This window comes from Chinchilla lanigera, unplaced genomic scaffold, assembly GCF_000276665.1.
Source record: "Chinchilla lanigera isolate Chin_1 unplaced genomic scaffold, ChiLan1.0 scaffold00019, whole genome shotgun sequence".
Classification (NCBI taxonomy): Eukaryota; Metazoa; Chordata; class Mammalia; order Rodentia; family Chinchillidae; genus Chinchilla; species Chinchilla lanigera.
The window spans coordinates 24787791-24804693 of NW_004955420.1; the positions used below are offsets into that span (position 1 = coordinate 24787791).

Below are 16903 nucleotides of genomic sequence, written 5' to 3' on the forward strand. Positions count from 1 at the left end.
GGGAGGGGAGCGCCCAAGCTGGGGCTGGAATGAGAAACTCAAGTCAGTGGCTGCCTGGCCGTCTGCCTCACCCTCCACAAGGCCTGAGGTGGATTTATTTCCACCGGATTTTCCTGGCGCTAGAGCCTCTTGTAACGGGAATCAGCGTGTGCTTGTTGGCTAAGACTTGCTTTCGGCACAGTTGTTCGGGGTTTTGAAGGTATCACTAGCTTGTTCCTTGTCGTTGCTCAGTATATCCCACAGTTTATTCACAAGCTGACGGGCATTTGTTTCCACTGTTGTTGGTTTTTGAGATAGTGTCTCGCTATGTAGTCCAAGCTGGCTTCAACTCACAGCAATCCTCCTCGTTAAGTGTCCTGAGTGCTGAGATTACAGGCGTGTGCCACCACGCCTGGCTTGTTTCCTTTTTGTCCTTTTCAAAATCTGTAGCAGGTGTGGTGTTGCATGCCTGCAATCTCAGTACGTGGGAAGCTGGGGCAAGAGCCCGGGCAGGCGACTGGACCCTGACAAGGGAAACGGTCAGTGGTGATGAGGGTAGCCTGGTGAAAGGATCACGGGAATGAGAATGGAACGGGAATCACAGGCCTCCTGGTGAAGTCTGAGTCTCTCCTGGGGTCTCTGCTGGTGGCCAGGGCTGCAACACAGCCCTTGCCCAAATACCCGAAGCTCTGCAGCTCCCTGCACCTGTCCCGCTCTGGCCTCTGCCCCTAATCTCTAACCCATCCTTGGAGCCTGGGCAGATGATGCCAAGGGCTCACAGTGGGGAAGGGCTTTACAGGTACATACTATGAAACATGGGCTTCTCCTCCCTGGCTGAGGAGCTGCTGCCAATGTGAGTGACAGCCACTACCTGGACCAGGAAGTTCATGGCCAACGGACTACTTCAAAGCAAACAAGTGGTCGCTGTGTCCTTCGCCCTGGGAAAGCAACAGTGTCTAAGACAGAAATTCAGGAAAAGTGTACAAGACCACATCAGATACCATTTTTGTATTGGATTTAGGATCCACTTTGGTGGTGACAAGACAACTAGCCTTGGCATGGTTTATGATTCCTTAGATTATGCAAAGAAAAATGAACCTGAACATAGATTTGCAAGACATGGCGTGTATGAGAAGGAAAGGACCTCAAGAAAACAGCAAAAAGTGCCAGGCATGGTGGTGCACACCTGTAATCCCAGCACTCAGGAGGCTGAGGTAGGAGGATCGCTGCAAGTTTGAGACCAGCCAGAGCTACATACTGAGTTTGAGGCCAGCCTGAACTGCACAGTGAGACCTTGTCTCAAAAACCAAACCTTGGGGCTGGAGATTTAGCTCAGCGGCACAGTGCCTGCCTGGCAAGCGCAAGGTCAATTCCCGGTACTGGAAAAAAACCAAAAAAACAAAACAAAACAAAAAAAAACAACCTTGCCTGGCAAGCTTGAGGTCCTGAGTTCAATTCCCAGTACCAAAACCAAACAAACAAAAACAAACAAAGTACCAATAAAAAAGAAAAAGAAACAAGCCAAAGGAACAGAATGAAGAAAGGGAAACTGCAAAGGTGCTGGCAAAAAGTGAGCTGGAGATTAGAAAACAGTGGGAAAAAGTAGACTCTGCAATGACTGCAGAGACGGTGAGAGCTTTTCACAAGAGAATCAATAAACTACAAAAACTTCAAAATATATACATATATCAGGCTGGTGAGATAGCCCCATGGTGCAATCCTTACCTTGCATGTGCAAGGCCCTGGTTCTGCCACAGTACCAAACACACCCCCACTCATACACACACACACACGCACACGCACACGCACGCCCGCTCTCACGGGCCCCCAGAGCCCGAGGGCAGCTGCAGGCCCACCTGCCTGTGTGATGCCTCTGCCCTCGGCCCGACTTCCGCAGAACCTATTCACTGCTGTCTCTCTCAAGGTCTCCTCCACCCCTGCCTTCCTGTCCACACAAAGCCACCCATTTTTTTCAGGACTGAGGAGGCCATTGAGATTTTAAACAGTGGCTTCTCTTCTGTCCAAGGCCCAGAAGGGCAGCCCAGACTGAACACTGCTTTATCTGAGCCTGGTGTCCAGCCCTGCACTCCCTTAGTCGGAAGCTGGGCAGGGCCCAGGCAGGCTAGGCCGGGCTTCCGCACGGGGTTAGGGCAGGCAATTCATCCTATGGGTAGGGAGAGGCCTACCTCGCCTTGGTGTGGTGCCCTGGGGACTCAGCTCGGAGGTCAGCCAGCCTCCCAGAGCACAAGGGCTCAGTTATAACTGGGCCTTTTCTCCTTCAGGCCCTGAAAAAATTTTTTTCTTTTTTTGAGACAGGGTCTCCCTATGTAGTTCAGGCTGGCCTTGAACTCACTTTGTAGCCCAGGGTGGTCTCGAACTTGCAATGATCCTCTTGCTTCAGCCTCCCGAGTGCTGGGATTACAGGCGTGCACCACTACGCCCAGCTTTTTTTTTTTGTACCAGGAATCGAACTCATGACAATGCACTTGCCAGGCAGGCGCTGTGCCGCTGTGCTGCTGAGCTGCTGAGCTATATCCCCGGCCCCAGGTCCTGGAAATTGAACCCAGTGTTGAGATTCCAGGCCTGCACCACCACACCTCGCTCAGTTTGGGCCTTCAGTGTCCCCAAATGCTCACCTGCTGAAAGCTCGGTCTGCAGCTGGCACAACTGGGAAGCCACAGAAATGTCAGGGTGGGCCCAGGTGGAGGAGGAAGGCCCTTGGGGGTCCTTGAAGGACACACTGGGGTCGTGGCCGCTTCTCTCTCTGCCTCCTGGTGGCTGTAGATTGAGCAGCTTTGCTCCCTGCCTTGATGTTTCGGCCTCACCTGGGCCACGAAGCAATGCAGCCGCTGACCATGGCTGAAACAAAAATCTTCCCTTTTACACTGATTTCCTCCAGGGTTTTGCCATAGCCGGGGAGGCTGATTGATATAGGCACCTGGAGACCCCTGCATGAGTCCCGCCTCCTCCATGCACACACGGGCCGGGACGCTTCCTCTCCTGCTGGGGACACCATCTCACTGGCCCCTTTGACCTCTCCCACTCCCTGTGTGCTCAGCTCCTTACCCCAAATGTGAGGTTCAGAATCCCTGAGGTCTTTGGGGTACAGGCATCAGCACTACTGGGGTAGACCTTTTGTCTGTACTAGGAATTGAACACGGGGCCTTTACTCTGAGCTACATCCCTGGCCCTTTTAAATTTTTTTATTTTGAGACAGGGTCTCACTAAGTCACTAAGTTGCCCAGGCGAGGCTTGAACTTGTGATCCTCCTGCCTCAGCCTCTTAAGTGTCAGGATTACAGGTGTGTGCTACCCAGCCCAGCAAGAGGAGTTTGGGATAAATACCTGTGAAAGGAAGACAAAGCAGGACTGGACAGAGGGAGAACTTGAATGGTGACGAGAACTCAATAAACTTGTGTGCACTCGAGCCAGTGCAGTCACCAGAGTATCCCACTGAGGACAGACACACGTGTCCCTTAAAGGCCGCCCTGGGGAGGGTGTGTTTCAGGTGAGGCACCACAGGTGGCCCGAGCGGACCCTGGAGGAACGGAGAGCTGGGGAGGCCTCGCAGAGTGGGGACTGAAGGAGGTGAGGAAGCCAGGCCTGCAGACATCTGGGAAGCTCTCACAGACACCCAGGGCAGAAGCACAGCGATGTGTGGTGGCGTCCGAGGTCTTGAGTTGTCACCAGGAAGCCGGGTCCTGACGCGGCGGGGGGCCAGCCCCTCCCCGCCTCCGTCCTCGGTTCCTCGTGCCCTGGAAGGAGGACTCAGTCAGGACACACAGGCCGTGCAGGCGTCTAGGTAGAGCTGACTGCGAGGCGGGTACCGAGACCGCACCTTCCAGCGAGAAGGCGGGCAGTGCAGGAAGGCGTCTGCCCGTGCGAGTTTGCTCAGGTTTTTACGCTCACAGAAGTGACTCCTGGGTCCGGGAGCTGGAGTGACGCGATGCTGGGCCACATTTACTCCGAGGTCACTGCGGAGCTGCAGAACGTCTTCCTGCCCTTTGCAGGTAGTCAGTGTTCCCTGAGGGGCTTCAGCTGCATCTGAAACTCACAGAAGTTCTTAAGAAAGCAGGCCCCGCCCGGGGCGGGAGGGTCTCTGCGTAGCACCTCCTTCCTGACGTCTCTGGGCTGTGGCTGGGCCTTGTTCTGCAGCTGGATGGCCCGTGCCCAGGGGTCAGAGGAATGTGTGCCGTGTGCCACCGTAAGACGTCACTCTGCCCCGTGGACCGCTTCAGGTCTGAGACCTAAGAAAAGATTGAAATGCACTGAACACTGATGTCCTTATTTCTTTACCCAACTGGCAACGTAGGCTATTTTGGGCCCCTTCCTTGTCCCCACTAGAGTCCAGCTGCTGCCTGATATAGAGTGGATGGACGAGGACAGGACCAGTACTCACAGCAGCTGGCTCCACAGGGCCTGGTGAGGACCTTTCCTTTTAGTCTGGAAAAGAGGGTACGTCCTTAGGGAAGAGGGTACACCCAGACAAAGAGTTCCCAGGGCTTCCTTAGAGGCCGGGCAGAGGCCAGCAGGGGCAGCTGGCGGCCTGGGGGACTGCCCAAATGCCTGCCTGGCCTCTGCCTGGGGGACCCTGGCAGCATTCGTCGGGGCCTGCTGCCCTCTGGTGGGCATCCAGAGATGATGCAACCTCCAGCCAAGGGTTTTTCTTTTACCTGGAGTCTGTGTGTTCTGTGGGTTCTGCCTCAACTCCAGGTTATGAAAACTCTTGTCACAGATGGCAGAGGTGACAGCTGATGCTCAGGAGAAAATAACTCATCGATCCAGAGACAGGAAGGCAAAGGGAACATATGATGCTGACATAGCAAAGTCGGGCTGGGCAGGGCCCCGAGACGTTTTTAACGGAGATGGTTGGGCCAGGGATATAGTTCTGGGGCACAGCGCCTGCCTGGCAAGCACAAAGTCCTGAGTTCGATTCCCAGTGCCAAAAAACCCCCAAACAAACAAACAAACAAAAGCAAACAGTGATGGTCACTAGCATCCAGAAGGAGGGCTGAAGGAAGTGTCCTGCTAGAGTCCTAGGTGGAGCGTGACGGAGAGCTCTGAGTCGAGGATACAGTCTCGAGTTTGTGCTAGGGAGGAAGGCAGTGGAGCTAGAGGCCCAACTACTGGAAAGAAAGTGGACGTGATGAAGACCTGCAGGTCAAAATGGAACTGGAATCTAGGAGTGGTGGCAGAGGACTGTAATCTCGACTTTTAAGGAGGCTGAGGCAAAAGGATCACAAGTTCAAGGCCAGCCTGGGCAACATAGCAATACTTTACCCCAGATACAATTAAAAATAAGGACATGAAGCCAGATATGGTGGCACACGCCTGTAATCCTAGTACTCAGGAGGCTGAGGCAGGGGAATTGCTGTAAGTTTGAGGCCAGCCTGGGTTACAAAGTGTGTTTAAGATCAGCCTGCACTACAAAGCAAAACCCCTGTCTCAAGACAAAACAAAACCTATGAAAAAAAAAAAAAGCCTGTGGATATAGCTCAGTGATAAAGTACCCCTGGTGTTGATCTCCAATATACGCTCCCCCCAAAAAGGGACTGTATTATGAATGCTAAATTGGCTTTATTGCCTTCACGGTAAATTCATCTCTGCCTATAACCTAAAAATTACACTCCAGATACGTATCCTAGAGGAAGTCTTTCCGAGTCTGCTCCAAAGGCAGCTAATAGGAAGAAAACGAGACTGATACTGTGACTTCAACATCGTGTCCCTCAAAGACTCACGTATTGTCTGATTCCCAGTGCAGCAGTGTTCAGCGGTGTTCTGAGAGGCCTGACCTCATCAAGGCATTAACTGATGCATTCATAGCTGAGATGATTATTAGAGCCAGGAGTGACGATGTATACCTGTGATTGCAGAACTTGAGAGGCAGAGGCAGAAGATCACAAGTTTGAATTCAGCTAAAAGTCTGGGCAACTCAGTACTGTAACTTAGTGAGACACTGTCTCAAAATTTAAAAGGACTGGGAATGTAGCTCAATGCAAAGGCCTTGGGTTCAATCCCTAGTACTAAAAAAAGAAGTACAGCTGGGAGAGGGGATGTTTGGTAGTTGGTGGCCTGGGCAATGCAAATGTTTTGTGTTCAACACAATTATGGAGTGGCCTAGTTTTGTCTTGATCTATTACAATCAGTCTGGTGTTGATGTGTTTGGAAACTGTTCGTGTTCAACAGGAGAACACCAGGCCAGCTCCCAGGGAAGCCAGGGCCGCTTTTTTCTTTCTCATCTGTCAGTAAGCATGAAGCATCCCAGTGTTGTGTGGGGATCTAAGTGACTTTGACAGAGAAGCAGCCTTGATTTCCATTCCACACGACGAGCTTTAGATGAGAGACTTCATTCCACGACTGCCTACTTTAACCTTGTAGTTGCCATAGAAACAGCAGGCTGGATCCACTTTGCAGGTCAGATATTGACCCTCTACACACCACTGTACTTTTTTGTTATTTGTTTGATGCAAAGTCTCACTAGAGGCTCAGGGTGGCCTTAACTCTCCATCATCCTCCACCACCTCCCAGAGCTGTGATTACAGACATGGGCCACCATATTTGGCAGCTGTGCTTTATTTTGAGCCTTTATAAAAACAACCCTTCATTCTTTTTTTTTTTTTTTTTTTTTTTGAGACAGCGTTTTGCTATGCAGTTTAGGCTGGCTGTGGACTCACTTTGTAGCCCAGGCTAGTCTCGAACTCGCAGCAATCCTCCTGCCTCAGCCTCCCCAAGTGCTGGGATTACAGGCGTATGCCACCATGCCCGGCCCTTCATTTCAATTTTACCCTATTACAACTCTCTTTTCCTTCAGACACAACCCTAAGCTCCACGTGTGCTACCTTCTTCACCGAAATGAATCAACAAACTTGACTTTGGTGGAATTACAGATTTGTCTTTGGTGATCTGGGACTGCCTGAGCTTTCTAAAACTATGTTATGGAAAGAATAAAAACAAAGAAAGTGTAGCGTTGAAAAAAGAATAGTTACGAGTGGTGGCACACACCTGTAATCCCAGCACTCAGGAGCCTAGGACAGGAGGATCGCCGGGAGTTTGAGGCCAGCCTGGGCCTCATATAGTGAGTTCAAGGACACTGTCTTAAAAAAAAAGAAAAAAAAAAAAAGGGAGTTTGAGAGTTAAATAAAACGCTCAGGGAAAGCCCAGGGGAGAGACAGGTAAGGCACTTCAATCATCATTCTTTTTTGGAGGCTTGTCCTGACATTTCTGTAACTCTGCAACCTATCTCCTCCCATCGTTACTCCCGCCTCCTGCTTTTGCTTTTCCCCATCGACCTTTTCATGATACAAAGCCATGTTTAGTGTGTATGTCGTTCGTTTTTGCTTTTTGTGAGGGTGGGAATCTTTCCTCCATGTCCAACGACATGGCCCAGGCTCCTAACACTGGGGCACACAGCAGGCGCTCGACAACCATACGTGGAAAGAGCGAGGCCAAGAGAAGGAAGAGAATCGACCATACGAGCCACCAGGGAACTACCGAAATCGGCCGCACCACCCAACCCTGTCCCTACCACGGGCTCAGGCACGCTCTCACGCGTGCGCCGCAACAGCCGCCTGATTGGCTGCGGCCTCTGGAGTCCCTGCAGGGAGGGGTAATTTGATGGCTTCCGGGGGAGAAGCCGCCTGATTGGCTGCGGCCGTGGAGTTGCGCATGCGCACTACGTGGCGCGAAGCTGGTAGCGAATAACTCTCCACCCTTCCTTGGACCCGCAGCAGCCCACCTTCTCCTCAACCACGCTTATTTCCTCGGCGTTCGAAATGTTCCCAGAACTCAATAACCTTCTCAACATCACTCCTGACAAGGTGGAACAGGTAAACTGTCGCGGGACCTGGAAGGGGGCGGGTCCCGGGAGCGTGGCGGAGGACACATCCAGGAAGCAGCGCGCACGGGCTGTCGGGAGAGTACGGTGGCCGCGAGCCTCAGGCGGCTGGGAGGTGCTGTGCGGGGATGCTGTTCAGCCTGGGCCAGGGAAAGGGAATCCGGGCCGTCTCGCGTGTTTTTATTTTATTTTATTTTTTGTCTTTCTGAGGCAGGGTCTCGCTATGCAGTTCAGGCTGGCCTTGAGCTCACTTTGTAGTCCAGGCTGATCTCGAACTCGAAAGGATCCTCCTGCTTCAGCCTCCTGAGTGCTGGGATTACAGGCGTGCGCCACCACGCCGGGCTCTCGCGTGTTCTTAAAGGCCGTGAGTGCCCTTAAAAGGCCTAAGGAAGCTCGTCGAACAGTTGGCTTGCCTTTCAGTCATAGACGTGCGCCGGGGAGCCGTATGTTGGCCACTGCGGTCCTGCTCCCCGCGCCCGGAGGAGGCTGCAGAACAGGTCCAGTAGCAGCGAGTAGGGATCAGTCGCCGCCCTCGCGCGACCACTTCGGTGTCCCATAGATCTATTCAGAGCTGCGCGCATCCCCCATGCACCACACGCAGCCTAGCCACTTCTCTCCACCCTCCTCGGCTCCTGACATTGGTTACTTTTTTTTTTTTTTGAGACCTAGCCTCGCTACAGTTCAGGCTGGCTTTGAACTGACTGTGTAGCACAGGCTGGCCTCGAACTCATTACAATCCTCTTGCCTCGGCCTTCCGAGTGCTGGGATTACAGGCGTGCACCACCGTGCCTGGCTAGTCACATTTTAAGTAACGCAGAAGTTGCCTCAGGAACATCTCTGGCTTGCTCCATCACTTTCGTAATGAAAAGCTGGGCTCCTTCAAGCGGTGTAAACTGCCTTTCCTGGTGCTACGCAAATTGTAGCTTTCAGGAGATCCTTGAGTATTTTAATTGCCCAGAAGTGCTTGTCTATCCAAGCGTCCAGATGACTCTGGTTACCTTGCCCGTTACCGGAACCACAGGGAATGGCGGACAGGAGTGGGTACCAGCAGATGACAGCGCTGGGGCGCAGCAGGCTTAAGGTGTGCCAGTGTGAACTGATCTTTTATTTTCGGTATTGCAGATTGAACCTAGGACCTTTACAATGAGCTATATGCCCATCCCTTTTTAAATTTTTTGAGTCTGGTCTTGCTAAGTCAGTAAATTGCCCAGACTGAGCTCCAACTCGAGATCCTCCAGCCTCGGCCTCCCAGAGTGCTGGGGTTACAGGAGTGCGCAGTCACACGCAGTTTACTCTTTCCTATTTTATAAGTGAGAAAGAAACAAGGGAAGCCCGGAGAAGTTAGGCACTAAAGTCACACAGCATGGAGGTGAGGGGTGTGATAAACTGTTACTGGAGAGCTCTGTTACAATGTACAAGCTCCGTTCTTCCCGTGCCCAGAAGCTTCCCACCAGGATACAGGACAGAATTGGCGTGAGAATCAAGGAGGAAGTGAGGTCAGAAAACCTTTCAGAAAGTCCCTTTCAGTCCTGGCAGTTTGTGATTTTTCGTTGGAGCCAGATGGTAAAAGCATCTTTGGTTGAGAATCTAGTCCCCCCAGAGGCTGGCTCCTGAGTTACTAAGGTGAGAAGCGGGGAGAGAAGCAGTTTTCTGTTTTGCCTTGAGAAAGTGGAGGCTGAAATAAGCTTGTACATCATGAGTAAGGACACTGATAACTTGCATCACAGCTTTTTTAGAAATCGTTTTGCTTTGTTTTCTTCATTTTGGGGTAGATTCAGCATATACACCATTAGAAAAAGTATACTCTAGGTGCGGAAATTTAGGAGCAGACGCAGTTGACTGGATTTTTACACTGGGTCCACCTCCTTTTAGGGAGTCACATTCACCTGTTTGTGTTTTTCTTCACCTTTAGGGGAAGCTGACCCTACTCTGTGATGCCAAGACAGATGGCAGCTTCCTCGTGCACCACTTTCTCTCTTTCTTCCTCAAAGGTATGGGACTCACTGATGCTGTGGAAAAAGAAACCCAACACAAAACAAAAACAAAACCAAAAAATCCACAGCCTGTTTCAGGCAGCAGTGGGTGGACATTTACTAAGTAGAGTTTGGATTTGAATAGCCAAGAAACCGTTATACTAAGTAACAGAGCACTCTCTGCATCTCCTTTCCAACCCTGCAGGGCGGCCTGTGCTCGCGGTGTCCGCTTCCCGCCTTCCCCTCTGCACCTGATGTGCAGGCGCTGATTACCTCACCAAGGTCCTCCTGTGACCACCCACTTAGTGGCTCCTTAGTCCTTGTGCATCTTGAAGTCCCTGGACACTTAACCCCCTTGACACTTCGCCCTGACAGTGTTTTGTTTTTTTTGTTTGTTTGTTTGTTTTTGCTTTTTTTGGCACCGGGAATCGAACTCAGGACCTTTCGCTTGTCAGGCAGGCACTTATAGTGCCTGAGCTATATCCCCAGCTGAGCTATATCCCCAGCCCTAAATTTTATAGTTTTATAGGGCTCAGCCCTAAGTTTTATAGGGCTGAGCTATATCCCCAGCCCTAAATTTTATAGTTCATTTTATTTATTTATTTATTGAGGAATACCAAGCATTGAACTCAGAATTTTGCGCTTGCCAGGTAGCACACTGTGCCACTGAGCTATATCCCCAGCCCCTGCCTTGACAGTGGATGCTTCCTAAAGAATATGGCCACTGCAGTTTACATCTAGAAATAGGTTAAGAAAAGGGAGTCAAAAGCAAAAGGGGGCTGGGCGTGGTGGCGCATGCCTGTAATCCCAGCACTCATTTTTTTGTTTTGTGTTTGATTTTTTTCCAGTACCGAGAATCAAACTCACGACCTCGCGCTTGCCAGGCAGGCGCTGTGCCGCTGAGCTAAATCCCTAGTCCCAATCCCAGCACTCGGGAGGCTGAGGCAGGAGGATCGCTGTGAGTTCGAGGCCAGCCTGGACTACAAAGTGAGCTCAAGGCCAGCCTGAACTGCATAGCGAGACCCTGTCTCAAAAAGACAAAAAAAAAGGGATTCCCTTATCAATGGATTCTCCTTGAGTATGTACTGTGCCAGGATATGAAGTAGACCCACAGTGCTCATGGTTGTAATAACTTACAGCTTTTATTTGTTGTTTATTTTTGTTTTTTAGTTTTGAGACCGGGTTGTGCTAGGGCTAAAAGGAATGGAGAGTTGAAGTGAGTACCAGGAGATGACAGCAGTGGGGCACGGGACCCTCAAGGTGTAGCAGTGCATATTTTATAAGTAAAGCCCAGACAAATTAGGCATTTGCTTAAGGTCACATAGTATGAAAGTGGTAACAGCATGAAAATTGTGATCCTCCTGCCTCAGCCTCCTGAGTGCTGGGATTACAGGCACGAGCCACCACACAGTTTAATCTTACAGCTTTGAAAGTAACATTCACATAGTCATTGTCAGCATAGAAAAAGCAAGAGAATCTATAGATAAATTATTAGAATGAATAAGATTTGGTTGGGTAAGAAGTTTCTTTGTGCTTTATTTTCTGTGAGATATAAAACTTTCTTTTTTTTTTTTGAGACAGTGCCTTGCTGTGTAGTTCAGGGTGGCCCTGAACTCACTATGTACTTCAGGCCAGCATCAAACTTGTGGCAGTCCTCCTGCCTCAGCCTTCAGAGTGCTAGAGCATTATGCCTGGTTCCTATAAAACTATTTTAAAAATGAAGAGTATTTTTGTATACTAGCAGTAAACAGAAACAATAATTGAAACAAAACACACTTTATAATAGAACAGAATTAAGTATCTAGTCATATATCCAGCAAAAGTACATCTCAGAATCAACAAACTAAGGCAAAAGTTTGGTTGCTTTTTAGTATTGGGACTTGAACCCAGGGACTTTGCACTGAGCTAAATCCTCAGCCTTTTTTTATTTTTTATTTTAAGATGGAGTCTAAATTGCTAAGTTGCTCAGGCTGGGTTTGAAATTGTGTACTTCCTTCCTCAGCCTCCAGAGTGCTGGGATCTCAGACCTGCACCAGCACAGCTGGGGGCGTAATTTAAATTTGAGGAAAAGTGTGTCTTGGAAGCAGATTTGATTTGTCAGTCAGCCTGCAGGGCCTCTAGGTGTCAGGTCTGCCTCAGCGCCTTGTTCCTGGAGTTGTGAAGTGCTCCTGCCGGCTGGTTATGAGCAGAGGATACGTTGACGGTCACCATATGTTGTTTTCTAGCTAAGTGTAAAGTCTGCTTTGTGGCACTCGTCCAGTCCTTCAGTCACTACAACATCGTGGGACAGAAGCTGGTAAGTATTTCAGACCTCCACGCGGAGGCCCCAAGTGACAGTGTGTGCCGTGCGCTTGTGAGGGTGGCCTTTCTTGTTTGGGTGGTGGAGGACTTCATGAAGGAAACTCTAAGGAAATTCCAGGGCCCTCATCTACAGGTCTAAGGTAGCATCTCAGCATGGTTTATTAATTGAGTGTGTAGAACCAGGTCTATTGTTTGGGGATATCAATGAATCAAACCTCTCTACTGATTCTGGACCACTTACAGTCGCCTCCTTGTCAGTGTGGGCTTTCTTCGTGGTCTGCTGGCTTGGAGGTCACGGCTTAGTCTCTTGCTAGGTTGGGGGGTTTCCCACTGTCTCTCCCTAGGTCTAGGGCAATGGTGGTGAACCAATGCACATGCATGAACTGGTTTTTCTTCTAAGACGAGATGTTCATATATGAATTATTTTTTCTAAACTAAAACCTCAGTATTCAGGGTTAATTGCAGTGTTGGCACTTTGTGATAAATAATTGGTTTGCAGTTTAGGCACTTGGGCTCGAAAAGGTTCACCATCATTGCTCTAGGGCTTGGAAGAGGCACTATTTGTTGTTGCCTGTCTCTTGCCTCACCTTGCTGGCCTATTAGTTACTTTTCTCATTACTGAGATGAAATACCCGACACCAAAAGTTAAGGGAGGAGAGCTTTGTTTAGCTTACAATTTGTAGAGATTTCAGTCCATAATTGGCTGGCTCCAAGGCAGAGTGGCGCTTGGCAGAAGGCAGCAGAAGACAGCAAAATCAACAAGAGCAAAAGGGGGACGAGCCTCTTTCTATCCCTTATATCATGCGCAGGCTGCCTGCCCTCGGGTGGGTGTAGCACTCACACCCTCAATCCCAGTATTAGACCGTGATTCAGTCACAAACTAGATTCAGCCACCTCTGAAAAGTGTGCCCCCCATAACTGTCAGGCTGTGGGGGGACATCTGGACACAAACCATAACACCCCTCACCTTATCAGACGTGGGCAGACAAGGCTAAGATAGCAGAGACCAGAGAACCTGCTCACCTATCCAGGTACGTGACCTGTGACCAGTGACCAGATATACTTAACTGCCTGAGAATGGGAGTTCAAGGGACATAGGCTTTGGGGGTTTGGGGATGGACGTGCCAGCCTTAGGGAGACAACCGGGGTACCCATCAGTAGTGATTTTTCCCCGGTGCGATAGATCCGACACAGGACCTGGTGCATTCCAGGCAAATATGTGACCACTGGGTTATACTCCCAACCCCAGCAGTGATGTTTAAAATGCCAGTTGTCCTGTTACTGGCATCTTCCCAGCCCTGGTGTTCTGCCTCTTCTGTGTTGGGGACAGACAGGTAGGCGGGGAGAGAAAGGTACATGTTCCTGCACTTCGCAGAGAAGGAGGCTGTTCCAGTGGAGGTCAGGGCCGAGTTTAGGATCATGAGGTACATGTCACATCTCTGACGCCTGCGCATGGCGCTGGCCTGTGTGTTTCTTGGTGACAAAGCTGTGTACGCTCACGTGCACATTGGCCGCTTTTTCTTTCACCCTCGGGCTATCGGCACACTAGGAAGCATGCAGCAGCGGGCGTGTGAGGCACACGCATGGGTGTCGCTGCCGCTAGTGCGGTGCTGCACTACGTAAGTAGGCCAGGCGCGAGCGAGAGCAGAGGGGCCGGTCGGGAGTCCTTGTCTCTGCCAGGGCAGCCGTTGGGCCAGATAATGTTGGGTAGTAGAGGGCCCCGGGGTTGGTGTTGGCAAATGGGCAGTTGAGACCTGGTCTGGATGCATGGGGAGCCTGGAGTTCCTTGTGATCTACTTCTGCACAGGGAGAGCTGTGGGCTGCGTGCAGATGTCAGGTTTCTGAGTGCTGAAATGCAGACCCTGCCCCCTGCCCTTATTCTGGAAATCCGAAGTCAGGCCCAAAGTCTGCCTTCTCTTCTCTTCTCTTCTCTTCTCTTCTCTTCTCTTCTCTTCTCTTCTCTTCTCTTCTCTTCTTTCCTTTTTTCTCTTTCTCTCTTTTCCTTCCTTCCTTCCTTCCTTCCTTCCTTCCTTCCTTCCTTCCTTTCTTTCTTTCTTTCTTTCTTTTTTAGTCTTTTTTAGTCTTTTTGAGACAGGGTCTTGCTATGCAGTTCAAGCTGGCCTTGAGCTCACCTTGTAGCCCAGACTGGCTTTGAACTCACAACGATCTTCCTGCCTTCCTGCCTCAGCCTATCAAATGCTGGAATTACAGGAGTGGCCCTTCAAACCCCACACTATTCTTTTCTTTTTTTTTTTTTTTTTTTTTTTGGTGTTGGAAATTCAGCCAAGGGCCTCCAGCATTCTAGGCGAACACTGTACCACTGAGCTACACTGCAGCCCTCAGCTACTGGTTTTTAATTTACAGTAGTGATGTAAAATTTCATTTTAAAACGCATGTATTTATAAAATTAAGTACACTTAAAATTAGTAATAAATAAAATTTTATTTTAAAACCAGGCATGGTGGCACATGCCTGTTATCTCAGCACTTGGGATGCTGAGGCAGGAGGATCGTTGTGAGTTTGAGGCCTGCTTGGGTTATATAGTGATTTCAACACCAGCCTGAACTGCATAGTGAGACCCTGTCTCAAAAAGACAAAAAATACATAAATAAAAATACCTAAAACACGGGATAATTACTTCTCCAATCATACCCAGTATTGGATAATCATGGAAATGTAGACATAAACAAAAGAAAATGTTGTTTTGGAACTGTGATGTGGAAATGTGACAAGGAAACAGAATGGGGATTGTGGGCTGGGAGCACCCTGGGCGTATGGAAAGTGGACAGGCTCCTTTGAGGGTGTGGGGTGTGGCTTGTACCTCCATGAGCCGCTATCAGCCCCTCTGGCAGGTCCCCCACGAGGCATAACAACTTCCTGTCCTCTGTCACGTTTAGGGCGTCAGCCTGACCACGGCGTGGGAACGTGGGCAGCTCGTGTTCCTGGAGGCTCTCAAGACCTCGTTGGACATCTTCTTCCAGACGCCAGCGGGGCCACACCCCTTGCAGTTTCTCAGGTCAGACACACGCACCTGGTGGTGGGTGTAGGCACGGGTGCTGTGCGACTCCTTGTCGTGTGGGAAGGCAGAACCGGCTGCAGGGCTCCCTGTCGGGGCAGGGGTGCGCAGTGGTCCCCAGAGCTGTGGGAAGCCCATTTGCTGGCAGGGCGGGCGTAATACGCTTTGCTGTTTTCCAGCCCTGGCTCAGAGCCCTAGCACACGCATCTAAGCAGCTAAGCCACGGGCCAGCTGCGTGTTTTGTGCCACCCTCACTTGTGTGCATGTTGTCCCTGGCTGTTCCGCCTTATGGCAGCAGAATGAGTAGCTGAGACAAAGGCTGTGTGACTCACTCTGGAATCCGTATTATCTGGCCCTTTTCTCAAAGGTCTGGGTTGGCTCTCCAGCTCACATTGCATTCTGAGCGTAGCCCCATGCTTTGCTGCTGTTGCTCGTCTACCACGGGGAGTCCATGCGGGAGCCCCCCTCGTGCAGTGGGTGGAAGGTTGTGTTCCCCGGTGCTGTGGTGACCTCTCTGACTCTCCCTCCTTCCTCTGAACACAGGGCCGAGTGTGAGGAGTTGTCCTCGTTGGTGAGGAGGACCCGGGGCGGGGGCTCAGCCCAGGCACTCAAGGCAGTAGCGCCATCAGCCTGGGCCCTGTGCTCTGTCCTCCACCTGTAGTTGGGAAGTGAATACTGGGGGTGTTCACTAGGGGCTACTAGACAGGGCGGCCAGCATGTGTCCAGAGTCACATCCACGCACAGCACTGGATTGCCACTTAACTCTTTTAGCCGCACGTGGCCTCCCCAAAAGGCTTTCTTGGTTGATCTGCCAGGTGCTGTAACTCTTGGATTGAGAGGTTGTATGGAGTCTTTTCTCTTTTCTCTTTCCTTTTGGGGTCTTGCTGTGTTTCCCAGGCTGGCCTTGAGCTTGCCATCCTCCTGTCTCAGCCTTCTGAGTAGCTGGGACCACAGGGCTGCACCACTGTACCTGGCTTATATGGTTCTTTTTTGAGACAAGGTTTCATTACGTAATTCAGGCTGGCCTTGAACTCACTGTGTACCCCAGACTGGGCTTGAACGCACAGTGATCCTCCTGCCTCAGCCTCCGGAGTGCTGGGATTATAGGTGTGTGTGCCACCACGCCTGGCTGTACGGTGTCTCCTAAGGGCCCCAAGACTGTTTGTTCCTGTGTTCTCCCAGCGTTTAGCACAGTACTTGTACCTCGTCACCCTCAGGGAGCACTGGACGCAGAGTAAGCCTGTCCACATGCATGTGCATGCCTTTTCTTTCCACACTGGGAGGACTGTGGTACAGCTCTTTGGTGCCACTTGGTCACAGGTAAACATTAGCAGAGAGACTGAGCTCTGGTGACTTTCGTGCTGTGTCCCCAGGGAGGCCAGCGCTCGGAACCTGCAGCCGCTGTATGCATTTGTGCAGGAGGCCCTGAAGCCTGAGGATGGCGGGGAGGCGACATGGAGGCACCCGGTGCTGCTGGTGGACGACCTCAGCGTGCTGCTGAGCCTGGGCGTGAGGGCTGTGGCAGTGCTGGACTTCATCCACTACTGCAGGGCCACGGTGTGCACGGAGCTGAAGGTACCAGGGGAACTGTGACTTCTGAGAAGCCAGCAGGTCTGGCCTGGCTGGCTCAGTCCCAGTGGTCTTGTTTATTTACTTGGGCTTTGGCCTTTCTCTGGGAGGCACAGAAATCTTCTGGCCCTCCTACTCCACTCTCCCCTGCTCCTGCTGCTAAAAATAAACCCTCAAAGTTAAAGGAGTGACTGAAACAAAAACAAAAACAAAAAAACAAAAAAAAAAAAAA

The 16903-nt window shown here is 50.8% G+C and overlaps 1 protein-coding gene and 1 long non-coding RNA gene across 5 annotated transcripts in view; one reads left to right on the forward strand and one right to left on the reverse strand.

The window, feature by feature from the left end:
- Positions 1-2527: 2527 nt before the first annotated feature.
- On the reverse strand, positions 2528-7800 carry LOC106148348. The gene is made up of 3 exons (XR_001233698.1): positions 7714-7800; positions 3324-4225; positions 2528-2838 (listed from the first exon to the last, which is right to left on the reverse strand). It is a non-coding gene; the product is annotated as an uncharacterized LOC106148348 (long non-coding RNA).
- Positions 7626-16903, forward strand: part of Elp6 (elongator acetyltransferase complex subunit 6) — a 12375-nt gene continuing 3097 nt past the window's right edge. For 2 of the 4 annotated variants that reach the window (XM_005383398.2, XM_005383396.2), the window contains exons 1-5: positions 8534-8893; positions 9725-9803; positions 12011-12081; positions 14984-15102; positions 16476-16677. In XM_005383398.2, the coding sequence (XP_005383455.1) occupies positions 8837-8893; positions 9725-9803; positions 12011-12081; positions 14984-15102; positions 16476-16677 (528 nt within the window). In that variant the 5' untranslated portion in view covers positions 8534-8836. Of the gene's footprint in view, positions 7805-8533; positions 8894-9724; positions 9804-12010; positions 12082-14983; positions 15103-16475; positions 16678-16903 lie in introns of those variants that run through there. The other 2 variants (XM_005383397.2, XM_005383399.2) reach the window with 2 other exon arrangements.